The sequence below is a fragment of the Bicyclus anynana genome, chromosome 27, assembly GCF_947172395.1.
Source record: "Bicyclus anynana chromosome 27, ilBicAnyn1.1, whole genome shotgun sequence".
In the NCBI taxonomy this organism is placed as follows: domain Eukaryota; kingdom Metazoa; phylum Arthropoda; class Insecta; order Lepidoptera; family Nymphalidae; genus Bicyclus; species Bicyclus anynana.
The window spans coordinates 3040753-3064952 of NC_069109.1; the positions used below are offsets into that span (position 1 = coordinate 3040753).

The following is a 24200-nucleotide window of genomic DNA, read 5'->3' on the forward strand; positions in this document are numbered from 1 at the left end:
AAACTAGCTGTAACTGTATCTTGATTGACATTATTGTAATCGCAATCAATTAACCAGTCAAATATGTACGTCTTAAAAGCATGATTACTTAATTTTTTGATACTGAGTTTATTTTTTTGTAATAAGTTATAAATGCGTGGAGGAATATATAGGAATTGTTTACGGCATTTATTTCTTCTAGAAGTTATAGGGATTAAAGGAACCAATTCACGATGATACAAACGTAGGCTATTACAGACAAATGTCTTTCTAACATTCATAGTCCGGTCAAATTAAACCAAAAAATAAGAGTAAACTTACATAAAGTGTCAAAATCATGTACTATTTTTACCCACAATAACTGGCTGTGACACGACATCTGCATTTTACAGGAGGGGTAAAATAACAGTTTTCAAACTATTTGAGAAACAACATTAAATTGAATGTGCTGAAGTTTTTAAAAATAGTAATTCTACTCGGCAAGAAATTATTACTAATAAAAATTATATCTCAAAAACGGTGGCTCGTAGAAAAAAAGAATTAATAAATTTTGTAGATAATTTTATGATCTACGATTTTTGTCTGAAGTATTTTTATGATAAAACTTACCGTTTTGCTGAAAATCGTGAAAAACTCATTTTTTTACCTTTGACCTTGAATATTTTTTTTTCCTTACAGGGGAAAGATGGGGAACTTTCAGATTTTATTCATAATGATATTTTAAACAATCTTACCGAAATTCAGCTTGGTGGGAATTTATGTAACTTCGAATGTCTAAATTGACCGGACTATCAGAACTTTAGCTTGTTTATATAGATCGGGAGTTGGATGACGAAACAGCAAGGATAAACATACTTTAAGAGCGGCACGTTGGGATCTCTCGATTTGTAACATATATGTTTTCGACATACATCATATTATGGTGCAGAAGTACGTGCGATTTGTGCGAAGAAGATTTTTCTTATAAGAAAAAAACTTGGGATTCGGTTTTTTACTTATAACTCAAAAACTATTTAACATATTTCTAATCTGACAAAAGATTCAAAAAAAAGAGGAAATTTCCTAACAAAAACTGTAACTTTTAGAAGTCTGCACAAATATTTATTTAACTAAATATATCTCTGAAAATGGGGTTCCGTCGGTCGTTGAAACTCGCCTATGTCGCTGAGAACCCCTTTTTTATTTTTAGTTAATTGTTTATAACTTATGCAGTTTTTTCGAACGGACCTCCCAATTTTTTCAAAAACTATCTACATTCAATTCCGAATCGAATGACACCTCAACCATTTTTATAGGAGACGGAGAACTTTTTTTGACCTAAATGTTAACCAGTGTACTAGCATAGTGAACGAAAGCTCCACAGTACTGCAATTTTCTTTATTTTCATTTTAACACAAAATTACTGAACCTATTTTCATGAAAATTAAATGGGACCAATCTGGCAATATACTCTTTCAAACAAAAAAGAATTTTCAAAATTAGTTAAGAAATAATGAATTTATGAGGTACAAACATATAAAAAACATATCTTCGAATTGAGAACCTCCTCCTTTATTTGAAGTCGGTTAATAAATTAACTTTAATAACAATAAATACAATCTCTTTCAGGTTGGCGATAGTGTTAAGATCACTTTGAAGTCGAAGACAGCTGATGGATACAATGTTCAGATAGATAATTCGGGAACCCAAAGTGAGGGGAAAGTCTCCCGCTGGGTGCCGCTCGTGGAAGTGGCTCAACCAGCAACCAAACCGGTTACTGGTAAGTTGGATCAACCTCAATACACTCCAACCATCATCATCGTCGTCATCAACCCATATTCGGCTCACTGCTGAGCTCGAGTCTCCTCTCAGAATGAGAGGGGTTAGGCCAATAGTCCACCACGCTGGCCCTACCGGCAATAGGTACGATGTCGTGTATAAACTGATAGGGGTATGGATTTTCACTCGTAACAAGTTAGCCCGCTTCCATCTTAGATTGCACCATCATTTACCATCAGGTGAGATTGTAGTCAAGGGCTTACTTGTAGAAAATTAAAAAAAAATGAGAATTAAGAAAATTCTCTGAAATGCAGATTTCCTCATGATGTTTAATTTCTTAAAATGCACACAACTCGACAATTGGGAGGTGAATGTCTCTGACCGGATTCAAACCGACGCCCTCCGAATCGAAGGCAGAGGATTTATCTACTGGGCTATAACGTCAAGCATAAATAAAGAGTAATTTTGGCAGACTCAGAAATGGTTTACAATTAATAAGAAAACTAATATCAAACAAAGGTTATGATTCACAACATTTGTCAGGACAACTTGATTAACAAACTGTAACCAAAATAAGACCCTAGAATGGCAGAGAATGACCTTGAGTGGAGTCACGCACTTGTGACCGATGTGTGTAGGGTTAAAGGATCCTTTGACTGTTAACAAACACTCCCCTTTTCCACTTAAGTCACTCTCCCCGCCTATCCCAAGTAACCCATAAAGAATTACACAACAAGAAATGTGGACGGCTCGAACGCCACGAGCACATTGAAGCCGACCGTACGACGAGCGCCTTTATCGCAAGTCGTTCCCGCCAACCGATCGGTACCTCTCTCTAACGCCCCACTCTTTACGAAAACAAGTCTCGCCACCTGACATCATATCAAAATTCAAAATTTCAAAATTCATTCATTTCAATTAGGCTCAGTTTACAAGCACTTGTGAAAGGTCAGGTATCAAATAATAGTTGAAAACTTAAAATTAAAGTTACGAGGGTTCCAAACGCGCCTTGTTCCGAGAAGAGCCCACAACAAACTCAGCCAAGATTTTTTATTTTTTTTTGTTTTCCACCATTTTACAAACTTATTTAAAACTAAGCACACAGTCGTATAATACCTGATGGACCTGCCAATGCATAGCTTTAAGCAATGTGTTAAAAAGCATTTACTTAGTCGAGGGTACTACAACATTGATGAGTTCCTTAATGATAAAGATGCTTGGAGGCCGTTGGATCAGCTTCCACCTTCACACAGGAAGTAAAACTATAAGAAATTGTAATTTAATTGTTATCAAATGTAAATTGTAATACTGTATGACTTTTTCATTTCAAAAGAGCAACTGTTGAGTTTCTTGCCGGTATCTTCTCAGCAGGACCTGCCTTCCGAACCGGTGGTAGAATCTTTACAAATAGTCAACTGACGTGTCAAAAGTGCTTGTAAACTGAGCCTACTTGAAATAAATGATTTTTGATTTTGATACAGTTTAACACCAAGCATTTTTATAATCCATCTGTCTCAAGACTACTATTTCTTACAGTAAATTAAGGTTTTTTTTAATTCCAGGTCCCGTCGAGGTGCAAGTCCCCCGACCCGAAGTGAGGCACAAGTCGACGGTGCTTCTGGTGGAGGCGCCTGCCATGGACCGAGTGTTGGTCCGCCCTGCCGACACGGAGTCTGTGAGGAGGTTCGACGCGGTGCTGCAGGATGTCGCCCAGTACGGCTTCCACGGTGAGACTATGAGACCTGACACGTCGGCAGAGACGACGGCAGCTGTCAATATTGACGGCTGCTGTCAATATTGACAGCTGCCGTTGAATTATAGCGACGCTTGCAGTTGTAGCGTCGGCCATTCTTTTTTTTTATCCTCTACAAGTTAGCCCTTGACTACAATCTCACCTGATGGTAAGTGATGATGCAGTCTAAGATGGAAGCGGGCTAACTTGTTAGGAGGAGGATAAAAATCCACACCCCTTTTTGGTTTCTACACGACATCTTACCCGAACGCTAAATCGCTTGGCGGTACGTCTTTTGCCGGTAGGGTGGTAACTAGCCACGGCCGAAGCCTCCCACCAGCCAGACCTGGCAAATTAAGAAAATCTCAATCTGCCCAGCCGGGGATCGAACCCAGGTCCTCCGTTTTGTAAATCCATCGCGCATTCCACTGCGCCACGGAGGCCATCAAAACGACTATGTGACAGCGAAGCCCTTACTAACTAATGGGGGAAGCCCCCCCCCACCCCCAAGAAAAAAAATTACCTTAATTCTGACTCGGTATCAGTTATCAAGCCACGATTTATTTTATTATTATGCGTTATTATGTATAATTTTGTCACTCGACTGCCAAATAGTTTGAGCTCCAGTAAGGAAATCGATGTTGCTTATCGTTGCAGTTCATGGTCACGTATCGACGGCAGCCGTTGACTTATGGCGACGTTTGTAATTGTAGCCTATAGGTCGCCATTTTTTTTTGATGCGAGCGTCACTTTAGGTCGCCATTTTTTCCATGCGAGCGTCACTATAGGTCACCATTTTTTCGATGCGAGCGTCACTATAGGTCGCCATTTTTTCGATGCGAGCGTCACTATAGGTCGCCATTTTTTCGATGCGAGCGTCACTATAGATCGCCATTTTTTTGATGCGAGCGTCACTATAGGTCGCCATTATTTCGATGCGAGCGTCACTATAGGTCGCCATTTTTACGATGCGAGCGTCACTATAGGTCGCCATTTTTTCGATGCGAGCGTCACTATAGGTCGCCATTTTTTCGAGCGTCACTATAGGTCGCCATTTTTTCGATGCGAGCGTCACTATAGATCGCGATTTTTTCGATGCGAGCGTCACTATAGATCGTGATTTTTTCGATGCGAGCGTCACTATAGGTCGCCATTTTTTCGAGCGTCACTATAGGTCGCCATTTTTTCGAGCGTCACTATAGGTCGCCATTTTTTCGATGCGAGCGTCACTATAGGTCGCCATTTTTTCGAGCGTCACTATAGGTCGCCATTTTTTCGAGCGTCACTATAGGTCGCCATTTTTTCGAGCGTCACTATAGATCGGCATTTTTTCGAGCGTCACTATAGGTCGCCATTTCTTCGATGCGAGCGTCACTATAGATCGCCAATTTTTTGATGCGAGCGTCACTATAGGTCGCCATTTTTTCGATGCGAGCGTCACTATAGATCGCCATTTTTTCGATGCGAGCGTCACTATAGGTCGCCATTTTTTCGATGCGAGCGTCACTATAGATCGCGATTTTTTCGATGCGAGCGTCACTATAGGTTAGGTAGGTTATAAAGATTTTAGTATCTCTTACGTTGCACACAATACTAGGTTACAAAAAAATAATAATTCTTTTTGAAATTGCATACGTTTGCATAATAAACTGCCACATGAAATCACTAGCATGTCTCTCAATAAGTTCACAGTTTTTATTAAACGTAAGCTTATAGAAAAGTCATATTATAGTGTCAATGATTACGTAAATGACAAAATTGCTTTGAAATGAAATATATTACATGGCAGGCTACTTATATAACTATTGTTAAATGGTGATAAACTAAAAAAGGATAAACCTGGCTGAGTTTGTTGTGGGCTCTTTTCGGACCAAGTCGCGTTTGGAACCCTTGTAACTTTCATTTTGAGTTTTTGAATGATTATTATCACCATTATCTTAAGTTTAATATTATTACCTGACGTTTGGAAAGAGCTTGTAAATTAAGCTTATTTGAAATAAATCAATTTTGACTTTGACTTTGTTGCTATTGGGCGAAAGGGTGACTGGGGTTACTCTATTACTTATATATTTGCATTGATTTACTTATTATTTATTTTTTTATTCCAGCCACCCCAATAAATGAGCCGCCACAGAAGGGCCAGATGGTGATCGGAAAGTTTAGCGATGGATTATGTTATAGGTAAGTTTTTAAATATTAGCTGTGATAGCCCAGTGGATGTGACCTCTGCCTCCTATTCCGGAGGGTGTGGGTTTGAATCCGGTCCGGGGCATGCACCTCCAACTTTTCATTTTAAGAGATTAAATATCACTTGTCTGCTATCTGAAAAACACTTTAAATATCACGTGTCTTAAACGGTGAAGGAATCGGTGAAGGAATCATCTTGAGGAAACTGAGATTTTTATTGGGTCAGCGTGGTGGACTATTGGTCTATCCGCTTTCATTTTGAGAAGAGACTCGTGCTTAACAGTGAGTGGAGTATGGGTTGTTAATGATAAAATTACGACATTTAAAATATCTTATTTCTCTGTTTCAGGGCCCTATGCATACGTACCAACGTAAAGGCGAACAAATTTATGCTGGAATATGTCGAGTTTGGTGAGTTGTATTTTTTTTATATACTTTACTAGTAGCTGAAACCACGCAGGTAAAACCACGCGGTGTCAGCAAGTATGTTATAAATTGACATGCATTTTCTACCTTCATTTCTAATTTCTTTGTTGGTAAACAGTACTCATCAAGATAGGAAAAAATATATGGTCGCACCGAGAATCTCAAAGAAAACCCAAATTTGACTTATGATTAAATTTATTCAAATCAAATCAAATCAAAAATCATTTATTTCAAGTAGGCTCAGTTTACAAGCACTTTTGACACGTCAGTTGACTATTTGTAAAGATTCTACCACCGGTTCGGAAGGCAGGTTCTGCTGAGAAGATACCGGCAAGAAACTCAACAGTTGCTCTTTTGAAAAAGTCATACAGTATTATAATTTACAATTGATAACAATTACTGTTTACATTTGTTATAGTTTTACTTCCTGTGTGAAGGTGGAAGCTTTGGAGACGATATGCAGAAATAACTAACTTATGCCCGTGTCTAGTAAGACACGGGCATAGACTATTAATAGAAACTACAGCTAAGTTACAAATAGGTGCCTGTTTACTCCAAAGTTGGGAGTAAAAGTGTTGAAATAATTATTACAATGCTTCAATTCTTGCGAAAGAGTAGGTGACGTTCATACAAAGGAATGCGGCCGAACAATGGATGCAATCTTGCACTTTTGTTAAGGGCTGCCTCACGTACTCGCTGCAGGGTTGCCTCGCGTAACTAATAGTATAAATGTATAATTGTCCATCTGTCTGTCTGTCGCAGGCAACGTAGCGATCAGTCCCAGGGAGAGCATCTACGCGTGCCCCCAGCAGTGGGACCTGAGCGCGGCGCCCACCGTGGTGTCGGTCGTGAAGCTGGGCGCCGAGTACGCGCTCACCGGTGACGCTGCCTTGGAGTACATAGAGAGCGTGCGCGAGGCTGAGTTCCTTTTGGTGAGGCTTTTGTGTGACATCATCATCATCCTTAACATTATCATCCATCAACATGATCACCATCAACATCATCATCATCGTCATCATCATCATCGTGAATTATCATAATCATCATCCTTAACATCATCATCCATCAACATGATCACCATCAACATCATCATCATCGTCATCATTATCATCGTGAATTATCATAATCATCATCCTTAACATCATCATCCATCAACATGATCACCATCAACATCATCATCATCGTCATCATCATCATCATCGTGAATTATCATAATCATCATCCTTAACATCATCATCCATCAACATGATCACCATCAACATCATCATCATCGTCATCATCATCATCATCGTGAATTATCATAATCATCATCCTTAACATCATCATCCATCAACATGATCACCATCAACATCATCATCATCGTCATCATCATCATCGTGAATTATCATAATCATCATCCTTAACATCATCATCCATCAACATGATCACCATCTGGTTGCTAGTTACCACCCTACCGGCAAAGACGTACCGCCAAGCGATTTAGCGTTCCGGTACGATGCCGTGTAGAAACCGAAAAGGGTGTGGATTTCATCCTACTCCTAACAAGTTAGCCCGCTTCCATCTTAAATTGCATCATCACTTAATAATATTAGAATTATTGGTAAAGAAAATTATACCTAAAGGCCTTTAAATAGAGTCCAATATTCATAAAATCCCAAATTTAGAGCAAATTCTACCTTAAGGATTGAGTTTAAAGTTGAATTTGCAAATGCGACTACTTGAATTGAGTGCCAAGAAGTTGTGCTTGGCACTCATTGAGTGAGAACGTTTTTTGGTAGCTGATTGTGAGATCCTTGCCTTAATTAGAATATTCTTCCAGACTTTAGCCAACGGTGCTGCATCAGCTCCCAGTGGAGCAGAAGTCCACCTGGCCTTGTCGAAGAACGGAGAGTCTGTCAATCAAAAACTGCTGATGATGTGCAAACCGGACTGGAAGAAGATTGAGGAGTCTGGTGGCGACGTGTTGGGTGAGTCTCCAATGTTATAGTGTAGGAAATAGTAGTCTGGGACGGATATGACGTCGCTCGATCTCGTGTTACTTCGTGCCGAAAGAGTAGGGATTTAGAGAGGGGTAGCGCTCAGCTGGCGGAAACGACTTGCTTGTGGCGTTCGAGCCGTCCACATTTCTTGTCGTGTTATTCTTTATGGGTTACTTGGGATAGGCGGGGAGAGTTACTTGAGTGGAAAAGGAGAGTGTTTGTTAACAGTCAAAGGCACCTTTTAACCCTACACACAACGTTCACAAGTGCGTGACTCCACTCAAGGCTATTCTTTGCCATTCTAGGGTTTTATTTTAGTTACTGGTTATTTTTATCCCGAAACAATCCATGGATTACCTAGATTTGCGAAAATCAGATGATTTTGATGGTATGAATGTTTGTTATCCTTTCACACCTCGGCTACTGAACCGAATCACCTGAAATTTGAAATAGAGATAGATTATAGTCTGGATTACCACACGGGCTACTTTTTATCCTGGAAAAATCCATGGTTCCCGAGGGATTTGTGAAAATCCACGCGGACGAAGAAGACGCGTCGTTAGTTTGACATGAGTCAAGTCCCCTATTGTAAACAGCGACATTTCAATCGCCTGTCAGCTCACTGGGGCTCGATGACGGCAGAGCTCTCCTGTCGGGAACGGCCCCAAAGTCACACGATTCGCCTGTTTATAGTTTATGGATTTCAGATTGCAAGAACACAAAAAAAAAAATGTTTTGAATTGACAGATGTCCGTCCGATAATGCTGAGCGACTTGGAGTACGTCTCCCTGCCGACCGGCGGGTGCGAGGTCGAGGTGCTGGACGTGAGCATGCTCGCCTCGGGCGCGTTGAGCGGCTGCGAGCGCGCGCCGGGCCGCTCGGTCTGCGACGCGATAGAGCCCGTCAGCAAACAGGTAATGTGTGCTGATGTGATGTGATGTGCCGCACCTGGTGACCTGAGCACCGCTCCCTGCCGGCCGGCGGGTGCGAGGTCGAGGTGCTGGACGTGAGCATGCTCGCCTCGGGCGCGTTGAGCGGCTGCGAGCGCGCGCCGGGCCGCTCGGTCTGCGACGCGATAGAGCCCGTCAGCAAACAGGTAATGTGTGCTGATGTGATGTGATGTGCCGCACCTGGTGACCTGAGCACCGCTCCCTGCCGGCCGGCGGGTGCGAGGTCGAGGTGCTGGACGTGAGCATGCTCGCCTCGGGCGCGTTGAGCGGCTGCGAGCGCGCGCCGGGCCGCTCGGTCTGCGACGCGATAGAGCCCGTCAGCAAACAGGTAATGTGTGCTGATGTGATGTGATGTGCCGCACCTGGTGACCTGAGCACCGCTCCCTGCCGGCCGGCGGGTGCGAGGTCGAGGTGCTGGACGTGAGCATGCTCGCCTCGGGCGCGTTGAGCGGCTGCGAGCGCGCGCCGGGCCGCTCGGTCTGCGACGCGATAGAGCCCGTCAGCAAACAGGTAATGTGTGCTGATGTGATGTGATGTGCCGCACCTGGTGACCTGAGCACCGCTCCCTGCCGGCCGGCGGGTGCGAGGTCGAGGTGCTGGACGTGAGCATGCTCGCCTCGGGCGCGTTGAGCGGCTGCGAGCGCGCGCCGGGCCGCTCGGTCTGCGACTCGATAGAGCCCGTCAGCAAACAGGTAATGTGTGTGCTGATGTGATGTGATGTGATGTGCCGCACCTGGTGACCTGACTGACCTGAGGAAAAGACTTATCCTCGGGTTGTCAAATGTGACATTTGGTGTCTGTTATTTGAAGGAAAGAAAGTAAGAAACTATTTTATTTTATTTGCGTCGCTAAAAAAGAGTTTATAGTTATTTTGTTTCGTTTCAGATGGAGGCATACTGTAACAGCGAGCTGGGACAGCAACCTTACTTGCCCTCGTTCGAGGAACTTTGCATTGCCAAGTGTGGGCCAAGTGAGCACATAATTTATATTATGAATGTTATTTAAACGGGTACATACCACGATAAAACGACGAGATTTTTATTGTCGATATTTCGACCCAGTTGCATGGATCGTGGTCACGACGGGACTGAAGTTGCGAGATGAGAAGTGAAGTCAGCTGTTAGGGGCAAAATCGATCTACCCTCTTCCTTGTTCTTTTTCTTTTTTCAACGACCTCGCGTTTTTGGCTGTTTAGGCAAACCACATTCACGACATCGCTTTTGTTATTATGCGTGTCGCGGCGCCCTCTTGGTTTGCACAATTCTACCACCGGGTTCCACTCGCTGGCTAGTTTGAAACCATCTTCCCGATTGAAATTATGGTATTTTCGAATTTCAATGGCTTCTCGAACTACTCGGGGTATATAGTGGCGATCCGTGGAAATAATGCGTGGATTATGGATCTCAATCCAATGTTTAGTTCCCGGTTGTAGAATGTGATCAGCTATCGCAGACTTTTGCGGGTCGTTGTTTTTTATTGCTCGTATATGTTCTGTTACACGGGTTGCTATGGGCCTCTTCGTTTGTCCAATATAAGAGCTACCACAGCTGCAGTCGATTTTATACACACCCGGACACTGGTATGGCAAACGATCCTTTGGAGAACGCATCATGTGGGCGATCTTTTGTAAAGGAGTAAAGGAGTAGTTTGTTTACTCCTTTACAAAAGATCGCCCACATGATGCGTTCTCCAAAGGATCGTTTGCCATACCAGTGTCCGGGTGTGTATAAAATCGACTGCAGCTGTGGTAGCTCTTATATTGGACAAACGAAGAGGCCCATAGCAACCCGTGTAACAGAACATATACGAGCGATAAAAAACAACGACCCGCAAAAGTCTGCGATAGCTGATCACATTCTACAACCGGGAACTAAACATTGGATTGAGATCCATAATCCACGCATTATTTCCACGGATCGCCACTATATACCCCGAGTAGTTCGAGAAGCCATTGAAATTCGAAAATACCATAATTTGAATCGGGAAGATGGTTTCAAACTAGCCAGCGAGTGGAACCCGGTGGTAGAATTGTGCAAACCAAGAGGGCGCCGCGACACGCATAATAACAAAAGCGATGTCGTGAATGTGGTTTGCCTAAACAGCCAAAAACGCGAGGTCGTTGAAAAAAGAAAAAGAACAAGGAAGAGGGTAGATCGATTTTGCCCCTAACAGCTGACTTCACTTCTCATCTCGCAACTTCAGTCCCGTCGTGACCACGATCCATGCAACTGGGTCGAAATATCGACAATAAAAATCTCGTCGTTTTATCGTGGTATGTACCCGTTTAAATAACATTCATAATGAACAACCACGAAATAAGTTTAAAATCAATAATTTATATTTATACTTATTATAATACTAGTACAGTTTTCATGCAACATTAGCTAACACTCACAAGTAACTTATAAAGAATTACACAACAAGAAATGTGGACGGCTCGAACGCCAATAGCACTCTGAAGCCGACCGTACAACGAGCGCCTTGTATCGCAAGTCGTTTTCGCCAACCGATCGCTACCCCTCTCTAACTCCCTACTCTTTACCATTATGTACCTACGACGTGATCAATTCGTACCATGTATGGGGCGTTTTTAAGGGAACCGCAACAGCGCCGCAAATCTGACCCTTTAAATCCTTGTAGCTCCGAAAGTAATGATCGCATATACCCTGTTCCTTTTACAAAATTGCTTTGCTATTAGCATACTCTTAATTTATATACAATTTAAAAAACTGTCATCATCCCTATTCAAACAATTTTTACCCTTATCGTATTGTGGTCTTAAACCGTGCCAAGTTTCATTTGAATTCATTCAGTTGTTTCAGCGTGATGCCCGGTTAACAAAATCTCGGACAGACAGATGGACAAAAAATCGAAAAAAAAAATATTTTAGTGACGATCTCACCTAATTAAATAAGGAGACGCCCTTAGACAGTCGTTCCGCCAATCGCTTCTGCTTCTGCCTTCAGGCCCTATCAGGTGCTTCTGCGCCCAAATCCCCCGGTGATGCCGCTGAGGTCCCATTATGGAACCTATCATCATCATCATCATTATTGTGTCTTCCTCAGACCAGCAGTGGTACCGCGCGGCGCTGTGCGAGCAGATCGGCGGGCCCGGCGGAGCGGCGGCGCGCGTCTTGCTCGTGGACTACGGCAACCTGGAGACGGTGCCGGTGAGCGCTCTGCGCAAGATGCTGCCGGAGTTCGTGCGCGGCGTGCCGGCGCTCGCGCCGCAGCTCGAGATACAAGGTCTGTGTGTAGTATTATTATGACTTAAAGCTGATCTGATGATGGAACTGGAAGGTGGCCATAGGAACTTCGTAATTAGTTGACGCAACCCCATCTAGTTTGGGCTTGTTCGATTCGTCTTGACGAGTTCTTTGATGATATATGGTAACCAGGGTCTGATGATGGAGCTGGAAGGTGGCCATAGGAACTTCGTAATTAAACAACGCAACCCCATCGTGTTTGGGCTCAATTGTTTCGTCTTGATGAGTACTTTGATACTATGTGGTAACCAGGGCCTGATGATGGAGCTGGAAGGTGGTCATAGGAACTCCGTAATTAATTGACACAACCCCATCTAGTTTAGGCCGTTTAATTCGTCTTGACGAGTTCTTTGTTGATAAATAGTGACCAGGGTCTGATGATGGAGCTGGAAGGTGGTCATTGGAACTTCATAATTAATCGACACAACCTCATCTAGTTTAGGCTCGTTTAATTAATCTTGACGAGTTCTTTGATGATAAATAGTAACCAGGGTCTGATGATGGAGTTGGAAGGTGGTCATAGGAACTCCATAATTAATTAACACAACCCCATCTAGTTTAGGCCGTTTAATTCGTTTTGACGAGTTCTTTGATGATAGATAGTAACCAGGGTCTGATGATGCAGCTGGAAGCTCAACTTTGATACTTGTGTTTAATGATAGGCTTATTTTAAACAAGATACCTTGTCAACAGGTTGGCCGACAACACACACAAAGGACATGTTGCAAAGGGCGTTGAAACATATGCGGGTCACTAAGGAGGGTCGTGGGGTTCTCAAGGTCACACGGTGCCAGCAACGAATGCATGGGCTGTACTTGGTCCACGCGCCTGAACTACTCGAGGCTATGGCGGCTGATGACTAAGGGAAACGTCACTGTAGTCTGGCAAGTTCTTTGATGACACTCCCATGATATGCGGGCGACGGGGGGAAAGACTTTTTTTTTTTTTAATTCTTTACAAATTAGCCCTTGACTACAATCTCACCTGATGGTAAGTGATGATGCAGTCTAAGATGGAAGCGGGCTAACTTGTTAGGAGGACGATGAAAATCCACACCACTTTCGGTTTCTACACGGCATCGTACCGGAACGCTAAGTCGCTTGGCGGTACGTCTTTGCCGGTAGGGTGGTAACTAGCCGAAGCCTCCCACCAGCCAGACCTGTACAAATTAAGAAAATCTCAATCTGCCCAGCCGGGGATCGAACCCAGGACCTCCGTCTTGTAAATCCACCGCGCATACCACTGCGCCACGGAGGCCGTCAAATGCGCGGGTGTGAAGTCGTGCGTGCGGGGAAGTGAGGTGCGTCAGTCGTGGGTTTTTCATTCATCGCGGACTATAGGGAGTGTTACGAACGAAGTTGCCAAGCTAAAGTCATTTTTCAAATAAAGACTCGTGCTATACGAAAGGCAGATAAGACAATTTTTTTTTTTATTGTTATTAGTTGTAAGTGACTGTCACTACTCCGGTTTATTATTATAAGTTACTTTATCTGTAGTACCTATGTTAGTTAATAAGTTTTATTTTACTTTTGAAAATGTTTTTTTTTAACCCTCCACATAACAAAGAGGGATGTAATGAGCTTGACTTGTTTGAAAGCTGACTATCAATATATACTCAGAGGCACAATTATCCGCCCACTTTAATATACTCGCGTCATATTAAAGTGGGCGGATAATGAGCCTCTGCCTATTATTCTTTAATCTGTGCTATAAATCGTCGTGGTTAGATATCGGTGTTGTTTTTTTTTTCTAATATTATGGAAAGAATTTCTGACAATAAAAAATCTGGTGGTTATAATTTTGATGATTTCTGTATTATAGGGGTCGTATTCTGACCTCGTTATCAAAAATAATTACTAACCAACTGCTTTTATTATTTGTTAAATCAAACTAATTTATTACACTATAATTTCTTTATTTCTTTACATAATACATATAATATGTAATACCAATTAAATAACCGATTTAGAGTACATTACTCTGAATCGGTTATTTAATTGATATTTTAATAATATATTGCAATACATACCCACAATAGCTGGATAGGTGTACTCTCGAAGACAGTTGAACAAAGAATGAAGGCCACATGACAGCCAGCATCGTCTTATATAGCCAGACGAGTCAGAGATTTTGCCGCCATATTAGCGGAAGTAATTGTTCAACTGTGTTCATTACATTCAGTAGCCATATTGGCGGAAGTCATTGCTCCACCATGCTCATTACATTCATTTAATAAAAATAGGTAAACATTAATTATATTGATATTGAATCTGTTATTAACAATTGCTAGCCATTAGCTAACAGATTGTTGCTTGATTTAATACTTGTATAATTTAGCAGCCATATTTTCTTACTAATTACGTGGTACATCTATGGTCTATGGCCAGAATTTTTTTATTCCTCGTGTTAAAATACGCTGGTGAAATTAGAAAAAATAGACGCCATTTTGAACCTTTTTTGTTAATAGACCTTTTTGTTATTAAAAACACGCTGGTGAAATTAGAAAAAATAGACGCCTTTTCACCACGTCTCGTATAATACTGTAAGTTTTGACATTTTCTTGTTATATGTCAAATGTAACGAGTAAATAAGCTATCCAATACTGAAGGTGAGAACGGCCCGTAAATATAAATAAAAAGCTATAGTTTTTGCGTTAGTATGTTACTCAATTTTGTATTGGTTGCATTTTTTACGGCATTTTTCGATAGTACTGTGAGTACTTTTCATACTGTTTTGAAACCGATGCTGTACTTTTTCGAATCACCCCCCAGATCTCAAGGGAATGGGGTTGCAACATTTTTCTCCCTTGTATGATTTTTGATTATTCTTTTTATCCTCTGTGAAAATTGCTTCTGACATGGAGATGCTTATAGAAGTATGACTCCATTCATCTTATACTGTTTTCACTGAAGCCATTTTGAACGTGAGGGGGATAATGTTTTCCATCCTCTGTGACTATTTTTTCTGAAATAGAAATATCTGAGTAAGTATGACTCTGGTCATCTTATTCTGTTATTGGAATTTGTATGCCATTTTGAGGATGTAACTTATTAATCGTTCCTTCCATTGTACATGGCAATTATTTTCTGACATGGAAATGCCTACATAAGAGTAAGTATGACTCTGGTCATCTTATTCTGTTATTGGAATTTGTATGCCATTTTGAGGATGTAACTTATTAATCGTTCCTTCCATTGTACATGGCAATTATTTTCTGACATGGAAATGCCTACATACGAGTAAGTATGACTCTGGTCGTCTTATTCTAATTTGTATGCCATTTTGAACGTGAGGGGGATAATATTTTCCACCCTCTGTGACTATTTTTTCTGACAGAAATGTCTGAGTAAGTATGACTCTGGTCATCTTATTTCGATATTGGTATTTGGAGGCCATTTTAAGGATGTTACTCGTTAATAGTATTCTCCATCCATGCGGCTATTACTTCTGACATAAAAATACTATGACTTAGGTCAGCTTATTTTGTTTTTGGAATTTTGAAGCCAAGTAAATTGGTTATAGTATTCTCCATTCTCTGTGGCTATTTCTCCTGACATAAAAATGCTATATGACTCAAGTCATCTTACTTTGCTTTTAGATTTAGCTGTCAAGTAAATTGGTAATAGAATTCTCCATTATCTGTAACTATTTCTTCTGTTATAAAAATGCTATGACGCAGGTCATCGTATTTTGTTTTTGGAATTTGGAAGAAAAGTAAATTGGTTATAATATTCTCTATTATCTGTGGCTATTTATTCTGACCTAAAAATACTATGACTCAGGTCATCTTATTTTGTTTTTGGAATTTAGAAGCCAAGTAAATTGGTAATAGTATTCTCCATTCTCTGTGGCTATTTCTTGTGACAGAAATGTTTACATAAGTATGATTTCGATCATCTTATTCTGTTATTGGAATTTGTATGCCATTTTGAGGATGTAATTTATTGATAGTTCCCTCCATTCTACATGGCAATTATTTTCTGTCATGGAAATGCCTACATACGAGTAAGTATGACTCTGGTCATCTTATTCTGTTATTGGAATTTGTATGCCATTTTGAGGATGTAACTTATTGATAGTTCCTTCAATTCTACATGGCAATTATTTTCTGACATGGAAATGCCTACATACGAGTAAGTATGACTCTGTTCATCTTATTCTGTTATTGGAATTTGTATGCCATTTTGAGGATGTAACTTTATTTTTAGTTCCTTCCATTCTACATGGCAATTATTTTCTGACATGGAAATGCCTACATACGAGTAAGTATGACTCTGGTCATCTTATTCTGTTATTGGAATTTGTATGCCATTTTGAGGATGTAACTTATTGATAGTTCTTTCCATTCTACATGGCAATTATTTTCTGACATGGAAATGCCTACATAAGAGTAAGTATGACTCTGGTCATCTTATTCTGTTATTGGAATTTGTAAGCCATTTTGAGGATGCAACTTATTGATAGTTTCTTCCATTCTACATGGCAATTATTTTCTGTCATGGAAATGCCTACATACGAGTAAGTATGACTCTGGTCATCTTATTCTGTTATTGGAATTTGTATGCCATTTTGAGGATGCAACTTATTGATAGTTCCTTCCATTCTACATGGCAATTATTTTCTGTCATGGAAATGCCTACATACGAGTAAGTATGACTCTGGTCATCTTATTCTGTTATTGGAATTTGTATGCCATTTTGAGGATGCAACTTACTGATAGTTCCTTCCATTCTACATGGCAATTATTTTCTGACACGGAAATGCCTACATACGAGTAAGTATGACTCTGGTCATCTTATTCTGTTATTGGTATTTGTATGCCATTTTGAGGATGTAACTTATTGATAGTTCCCTCCATTCTCTGTGACAGTAGTATTCTGACACGGAAATGCCAATATAAGGATGACGATGGTCATCCTATAATTTTTTTTTTGGACTTTTGAGTTTGTTTCATATTAATAGTTCTTTCCATACTCTATATCTATACTACGAGTATGTACACTGTATATTTGACAGACACAAATATAATAATAATAATTTCCATATGTTTAAATTTGTATTTGTCAAAATACAAAAATTAATACCAACGTTCACATTTACAAATCACTGTAATTTACATCGATCTCCTTAATAAAAAGTGGATGCACAATCAGCGACCAAAAAACGTCCCCACTCAATGAGTGCCAAACTTTTTGGCACTCGATTCAAGTAGTCGCATTTGCAAATTCAACCTTAAACTCAATCCTTAAGGTTGAATTTGCACTGAAATTGGGATTTTATTGAATATTGGACTATATTTAAAAGTCTATATAGTATAATTTTCTTTACCTATAATTCTAAAACTGTCAAAAGAAAATTTTCAAGTTTAAGTGAAATTTTCTACATGATTGTGCGTTCTTTTGTTATAAGAGGTCAATGGTAATTTGACCATAAAATATAAATAGTCAAAGACAATACAATACGTTTTGTTATGCTATTATCTTTAGTATTACCAATAAAGCATAATATGAAAAGTTGTTTTCTTTTTCTCCTCTTTTCAGTATAAACTATGAGTAATTCTTTTTAATATGTACTAAACATATTAAAAAATATATTAGAACCCTTATAAGATGAAGGAATCACTACTAGGAAGCGCAGTGTTGGTCGACCCCCCACCAGGTGGACTGACGACATCAAGCGAGTCGCAGACATTCGCTGGATGCAGGCGGCTCAGTATCGTGATGTTTGGAAGTGAATACAAAAGACCTATGTCCTGCAGTGGACTCCATTGGCTGATATGATGATGATGATGGCTTCTTCTATTCTTAAAATTATAAAGAGGATGTTTGTTTGCATTGAATAGGCTCTGGAACAACTGAACCGATTTGAAAAATTCGCACGCGAAATGGCGGATAGATACGGTATTGAAAACGACCGTATGTCTATATCGGTAGTAGACAGCCCGTGAATCCAGACCTTGGTCATTTTATAAAAGCTATCAGCTGAAAGCGAAATGTTACCACCAAGACACTTGGCTTCATGGCAACGCTTTGGTAGAGATCCTTTAAGTTTCAAATTAAATAGTGGCGAATGGGGATATCACATCTCATATTATGCCGATATAAATATAAAAAATTTACACTTTATACTTTGGGTATAAGCGGTTGAGGGTCCTTCCTTCCTTAGAACCTGCTATCTCCCAAAGCCACCACGGACCAAACTCCCATAATAGGGATGATGACAGTTTTTTAAATTGTATTTAAATTAAGAGTACGCTAATAGTAAAGCAATTTTGTAAAAGTAACGGTATCTGCGATCATTACTTTCGGAGCTACAGGGATTTAAAGGGTCAGATTTGCGGCGCTACCGCGGATCCCTGAAAAACGCCCCATACAAAATGGCACGAACTAATAACGTCGTAAGCAATGTAATGACCGTTAGATTTGTATGTGCGTTTAAACAAAATTACTAATATCTTTGTTAATTGTGCGTTTATGTTTATAGTTAATTTATTAAAAAATGTCACATTTAATGTAAGGAAGCTAAAACTGTATGAATTTTCATGTAATTACCTACGATAAAAGATTTTTAATAAATTTTGAAATTTTATAATCTCATTTATTTTGCAAATATCCAGACAATCTTTGCTTTTTATGTGTAGTTAACATTGACCTTATTTACCCGAATGTATCATAAAAATCAATATATTCAAACCTAGTCATCATCCCCATTGGCTTCTGTACTTATGGTAGGAGCATGAGCTGACTAACTTTCAGCTTTTATAAAATGACGAAGGTCTGGTCTGGAGTTCACGGGCTCTCCGTCTATAGTAACTATCGTCTAAACCTAAATTGATTAAGTCACAGCCAGTGAAGCTTGTCCTGTATCAAAATTAGTTGGGGGGAGGAGAGGGGGGGGGGATAATAGACGAGCGACAAATCCCGAAAATGTGTTATGCTTGTAAGGAGTGCATGGCATATGTTGAGCTGTACACCTTTTCTTTTTATCCGACTTCCAAAAAGGAGGAGGTTCTACGTTCGGCTGTATGTATGTTTTTTTTTTGAGTTACAGACAGACATGCTGTCATAAGGATAGGGTATTTATTGACTGTCTGTAACTTTTAGATATGAATTTTATTTTCTTTCTTCTTAATTTCTTTCTTAAAATCTGTAACAGTTTTTTTATCCGAGAAGCACCAGATTAAGTGAGATTTTAGTTTATTTGGTTCTTATTTGTACTTTCACACGTAAGGGGCTTTTGTAGTCCGGGGCCCCATACATTATACATGGGGTATCGTTGGCGTATCTATATTCCTAGGGTGGGCCTGGCGCCCCACATCAAGTGTATCAAGCCGCGGGACTTGTTTACTTAATCTTACTATGCTAAACGTCTGAAAATATTTTATTTAAGTCTCTTAGTGTTAACTTTAATCTTCCCAGTGTACTGTTCGTCCAAATAGTTCTCGTGAATCAAATCTGGACTATAGGACCGTTGTTCTATGATATCTTTTAAAGTTTTAATCAGTTCTTTATTTTCTTTGTATGGTTTTGAATGGTTATTATTTTTCGATATCGCTGTCAGAGTGGTGTTTAGCCAAGCTTCGTAATATGGTTGTGTGTGTTTTGTTACACTATTTGGCGCCCATTTTGCTACTTCCGTTGGAGGTGACAGGGTTCCTGTAAATTAATAAATTATTATTAGAACGAAGTTTCTTATCGCGCGTTGCGAAAGGTGGCTAGACGGAAAAAATTAAGACCTAAAGTTGTAACGACACTTTTTGCCCGATTGCGTAAGAAGGAGGGTAATGTTTTGGCTATAGTTGTAAGCCGTGACCTGAAGACAGCTGGTGAGCTCCAGGGTAGCGATGATAGCTATAGCGATAAGGATTACGATAAAGAATGCGATTTCGATAGAGATTGCGATTCCGATAGCAAACTTAGTTCCATTCGGGTGTCCCTTGACATCTCTCAAGTTTTTTCTACTAGCCAACGCCCCGCGGTTTCACACGCATGGTTGTTTTTTATTGTTTAATAGTTAGCCCTTGACAACAATCTCATCTCATGATGCAATCTAAGATGGAAGCGGAATGTTAGGAGAAGAATGAAAATCCACACCTCTTTCGGTATCTACATGACTACGTAACGCTATATCACATGGCGGTACGTCTTTGCCGGTATTTGCCACGGCCGAATCCTACCACCAACTAGACCTGGATCAATCAAGAAAACCTCAACCAGCCCAGCCGGTGATCGAACCCAGGACCTCCGTCTTGTAAATCAAAAAATATATATTCTTGGCTTCAGTGTCGATTATTAAGTACAATGCCTTCCAACAAAACTTTTTAAAATATCTTCAATGTAGGTAATTTGACCTGTTACAGTTTTGTTTTAGACTAGCAGACGTCCGTGACTTCGTCCGCGTGGAATTCAGTTTTTCACAATTCCCGAGGGAACCACGGATTTTTCCGGAATGAAAAGTAGCCTATGTGTTAATCCAGAGTAGAATCTATTTCCATTCCAAATTTCAGACAAATCGCTTCAGTAGCCGCAGCGTAAAGGAGGAACAAACATACACACACACAAACTTTCGCCTTTATAATATTAGTGATATAAATGTGATGATCACCTATAAATTAAATTTACCTTTAGGTAACACAGGAGATCGGTTGGATTTAAATCTTAATTTATCTTTCTTGCTTAACTTTGTTTTCGTACTAGTTTTACTTTGTGAGTGACTTTGTGATTTACTTGTCCGCCTCACATCTTTGTTCAAGTTCATATTATTTGGAATTTTAGTTGATTTCGGTGAAGCGTTTGATGTATTCGCGCTTTTCATGAACTTTTTGTCATTATTGTCTAAAGTTATTGAATCTTTTTTGTTATCTATCAAATTCTCGCTTTGATCTTTCATCTTTTTCATATTTCTTTGTAAGTTAACTTTAGTTTGTAATACTTCTTGATTATTCGTATTTGAAAAGGCCCTCCTGTGTGACTGAGATTTAATTTTACTATCCAATTTTTTATTGTTATGCATCTTTATTAGATCTGTAATTGATACTTCCGCTTCATTCGGTGTGTTAACGTTTTTAATTATAACTGGCATTTTGATTTGTAATGGCACGATATCTTTACGCATATGTTTACCAAATAATACTTCTTTGTAAACTTTGGTTGTATTGTTTCTTTCTGCTATAGTCCTTATAATTGGGTGTGATTTTTCTGTACAGTACGAAATTTTGTCACTTGCAGCTTTATTTTCATTGGGTTTTTCTTTATTTTCCGTTATTCTGTTGCTTTCTCCCGAAATGTCTGTAGAAATTATTTTATTATATTCACTGTTATTTTTCTCATAATTAAAACTAAATGCCCCTTTCCCTTGGGAATATGGGGATAAAATAAAAACACTGACAAATAACGTAGCCTTCTAAAGCCGTAAAAGAATTTTAAAAATGAGTTCAGTAGATCCAGAGAATACCCCTCACGAGTACAACCTCAGATCGTCTATCTAAATATACATTTGAAAGCGAAATGTCATTTACAAAATATCGACAACCGTTTGACATATAGAGATGAAATTTGTCAGGGAGGTTGTTTATAGTTATTAGACGTCATTTAAGAACGGGTTTGGCGATAGGAACGGAGTAATATACCGCTATACATATATTTAAATCGTTTTCTGCGTTTCTTCGTTTAGATCTTTAAAACTAACCAATAGATTTTAATGCGGTTTTCAACAATACTTAGATAGAGAGATTTAATAGAATAGATATAGTAGGCTTAATAAAGAATAAGTTCACAGTTGCCACGTGGTCGAAGTCGCAAGCATCCACTGGTTATAAATAATTGTAATAAACTAATCTCATCATCAGTATTATAAAAAATCGAATGATTATTTATGATACATACTGATACATTGTGTTGTAGTCTCAACTTCTGAATGATTCAAGTTACTATCGCTATTAATTTTCTCTCTAACGGTGTTTAATTTGAATGTGTATTTCCCTCTTATACTTTTCTTTTCATCTATGTCTGATCTCTTCCCATATTTCTCATTCTGTATGATATTTTTTTTAACATCGTTAATTCCTTGCGTTTGACTTGTTCCTTGATCTTCTTTTTGATTGATTTTCTTGTTTTTAGAAACTTTATCTTTTGCTGTTTTCAAATCGTCTGTATCAATCACTCGTACAGTTTTACCGACATTAGTATTTTTAGGAACGAGGTCAATAGATTTCTTGTCATTTTTACTTTTGACTGCTTTTATGTCTATTGGTTTGGTTGTTGTATCACCTCTATCATTCATCAAGTCTGTGGAAGTTTTATCTGAAATTTTCTGCTCAATTGAAATACTTTTCGCATTAGATGTATCCAATCTATTGCTTACGGCTTCATTACATTTCATATTTTTTGGAGTAGATTTATTTTGTTTTGGTACGTTTACCAATTTATTGTTTGTGAAATCTTTATATATTTTCTCATTATTATTTTGATTAGTAGCTTTCGGATTCAGTTTTTCTTTAACCGTTTTAAGTTCAGAATCACCTCTGTCTTCAACTGAATCTTTTGGAAGTACATCTTTTACTTTACCTTTAGGTTTAATAGATCTTTTTAGATTGTCGCCTCTATCTTTTTTAATCTCTACTTTATTAATATCCGAATTATTCTTTTGTTCCATTTGTTATATAATGCACCACTTATTAATTTTATATTTGTTTAGTATTATGCACGGATAATTTTGAAATATCATCTGATACTTTTCACAGATTATACAGATCAATACCATCTAGATAAAACAAAATTTAGTAGCATCGTCATAAAACCAAAAAGAATTTATATTCCAGTAGTAGACATATGTATACCGTAGACAGAAAAAGTAATAGATGGAAAGATAATAGCAATCGCAGTCCTTCAACTAAAAAACAATAATAATTTATGCATTGCTATAAAACTGATGATTTGATATTCGGTGCCAACATTTCTTGAGAAAAATATAGTATTTTTCAGATTTAGCTAAAAATATATATAGTATGCTTCAAGAAAACATAGTATTTTACGAAATATGCGAAAAAAGGGCGTTTATTTTTGCAAAAACTATCTACATTTATTTACATGCTTTTTCACATGCAATTTTTTAATTATTGAAAACCATAAACTCGTTAAGACATTATAGCATCTGTTAAAAACTAATGTTGTTAAAGTTTCAAAATGATAGATTTGTTGGTTAGATTTGTGTTAAACATATAGTAATTTTGGGTTCCTACTATATATTTCTTCACACCACTGTGTCACGGAGGCAAAAAAGCTTATAATTTGTATTCTACATAAAAATATAATATTTCAATTATTAAAAATTAAAGTTATACCTATGTTAGTGATTGAAAATAAAAACGGTTCAGTGTTGTCAAAATAGTATAAATACATATATTTAGATTTTTGACTTACAACGATACGCCAATCAATTGTCTATTGACATATTTGTCTCCGTCATACATACTAACTCACTAAAAACTTCTTTGTAAAACAGTCAACTCAATCTGCTTTGCCAAATAGAGATGTGTCATAAATTCCAAATCCAGTGAAAATCAACTATGCATATAATAATAAATATTTAGTATTGTTTTCCACATTTCACAAAATATTTTACAAAAAATGTTGTAATTATATAAAAACGTGTACTAAAAACTGTTAAAATGGATCCCAAAGGCGTTGCTAAAGCCTCTAACGAGACGATTACAGCAGACACTACGAATTATAAAAATAAAACGACCTTTAGCAAAGCGAATTTACAAAAATCAGTAAACAAGAAACGTGGCGTTTACGTCGAGAAGAAAATTCAATCCAAAACAGATACTCAAGGTATGAATCAACCATCATCTACGTTCTACCACAGAACAACAAGACGCCGTGAACCTGGCATCCTTTTTTCAGGGCCCATGTAAGGGCTTC

At 38.9% G+C, this 24200-nt stretch overlaps 2 protein-coding genes across 2 annotated transcripts in view; both read left to right on the forward strand.

The window, feature by feature from the left end:
* Positions 1 to 9280, forward strand: part of LOC112057225 (uncharacterized) — a 10040-nt gene extending 760 nt beyond the window's left edge. The window contains exons 4-10 of the mRNA XM_052890043.1: positions 1588 to 1738; positions 3300 to 3464; positions 5578 to 5650; positions 6006 to 6067; positions 6845 to 7014; positions 7902 to 8049; positions 8809 to 9280. Coding sequence (XP_052746003.1) covers positions 1588 to 1738; positions 3300 to 3464; positions 5578 to 5650; positions 6006 to 6067; positions 6845 to 7014; positions 7902 to 8049; positions 8809 to 8999 — 960 coding nt within the window. The 3' untranslated portion in view covers positions 9000 to 9280. The remainder of the gene's footprint in view (positions 1 to 1587; positions 1739 to 3299; positions 3465 to 5577; positions 5651 to 6005; positions 6068 to 6844; positions 7015 to 7901; positions 8050 to 8808) is intronic.
* On the forward strand, positions 9074 to 17620 carry LOC112057226 (uncharacterized). Its single transcript, XM_052890044.1, has 6 exons — positions 9074 to 9157; positions 9205 to 9339; positions 9387 to 9521; positions 9897 to 9981; positions 12077 to 12256; positions 12970 to 17620. The coding sequence occupies exons 1-6, from the start codon at positions 9074 to 9076 to the stop codon at positions 13137 to 13139; spliced, it is 789 nt and encodes a 262-aa protein (XP_052746004.1). The 3' UTR covers positions 13140 to 17620.
* The last annotated feature ends 6580 nt before the right edge of the window (positions 17621 to 24200 follow it).

Coding starts and splice junctions, on each gene's coding strand:
- LOC112057226 (XM_052890044.1), top strand. CDS start 9,074: ATGCTCGCCTCGGGCGCGTTGAGCGGCTGCGAGCGCGCGCCGGGCCGC. Junction 9,158..9,204: donor TAGAGCCCGTCAGCAAACAG/GTAATGTGTGCT, acceptor TGGTGACCTGAG/CACCGCTCCCTGCCGGCCGG. Junction 9,340..9,386: donor TAGAGCCCGTCAGCAAACAG/GTAATGTGTGCT, acceptor TGGTGACCTGAG/CACCGCTCCCTGCCGGCCGG.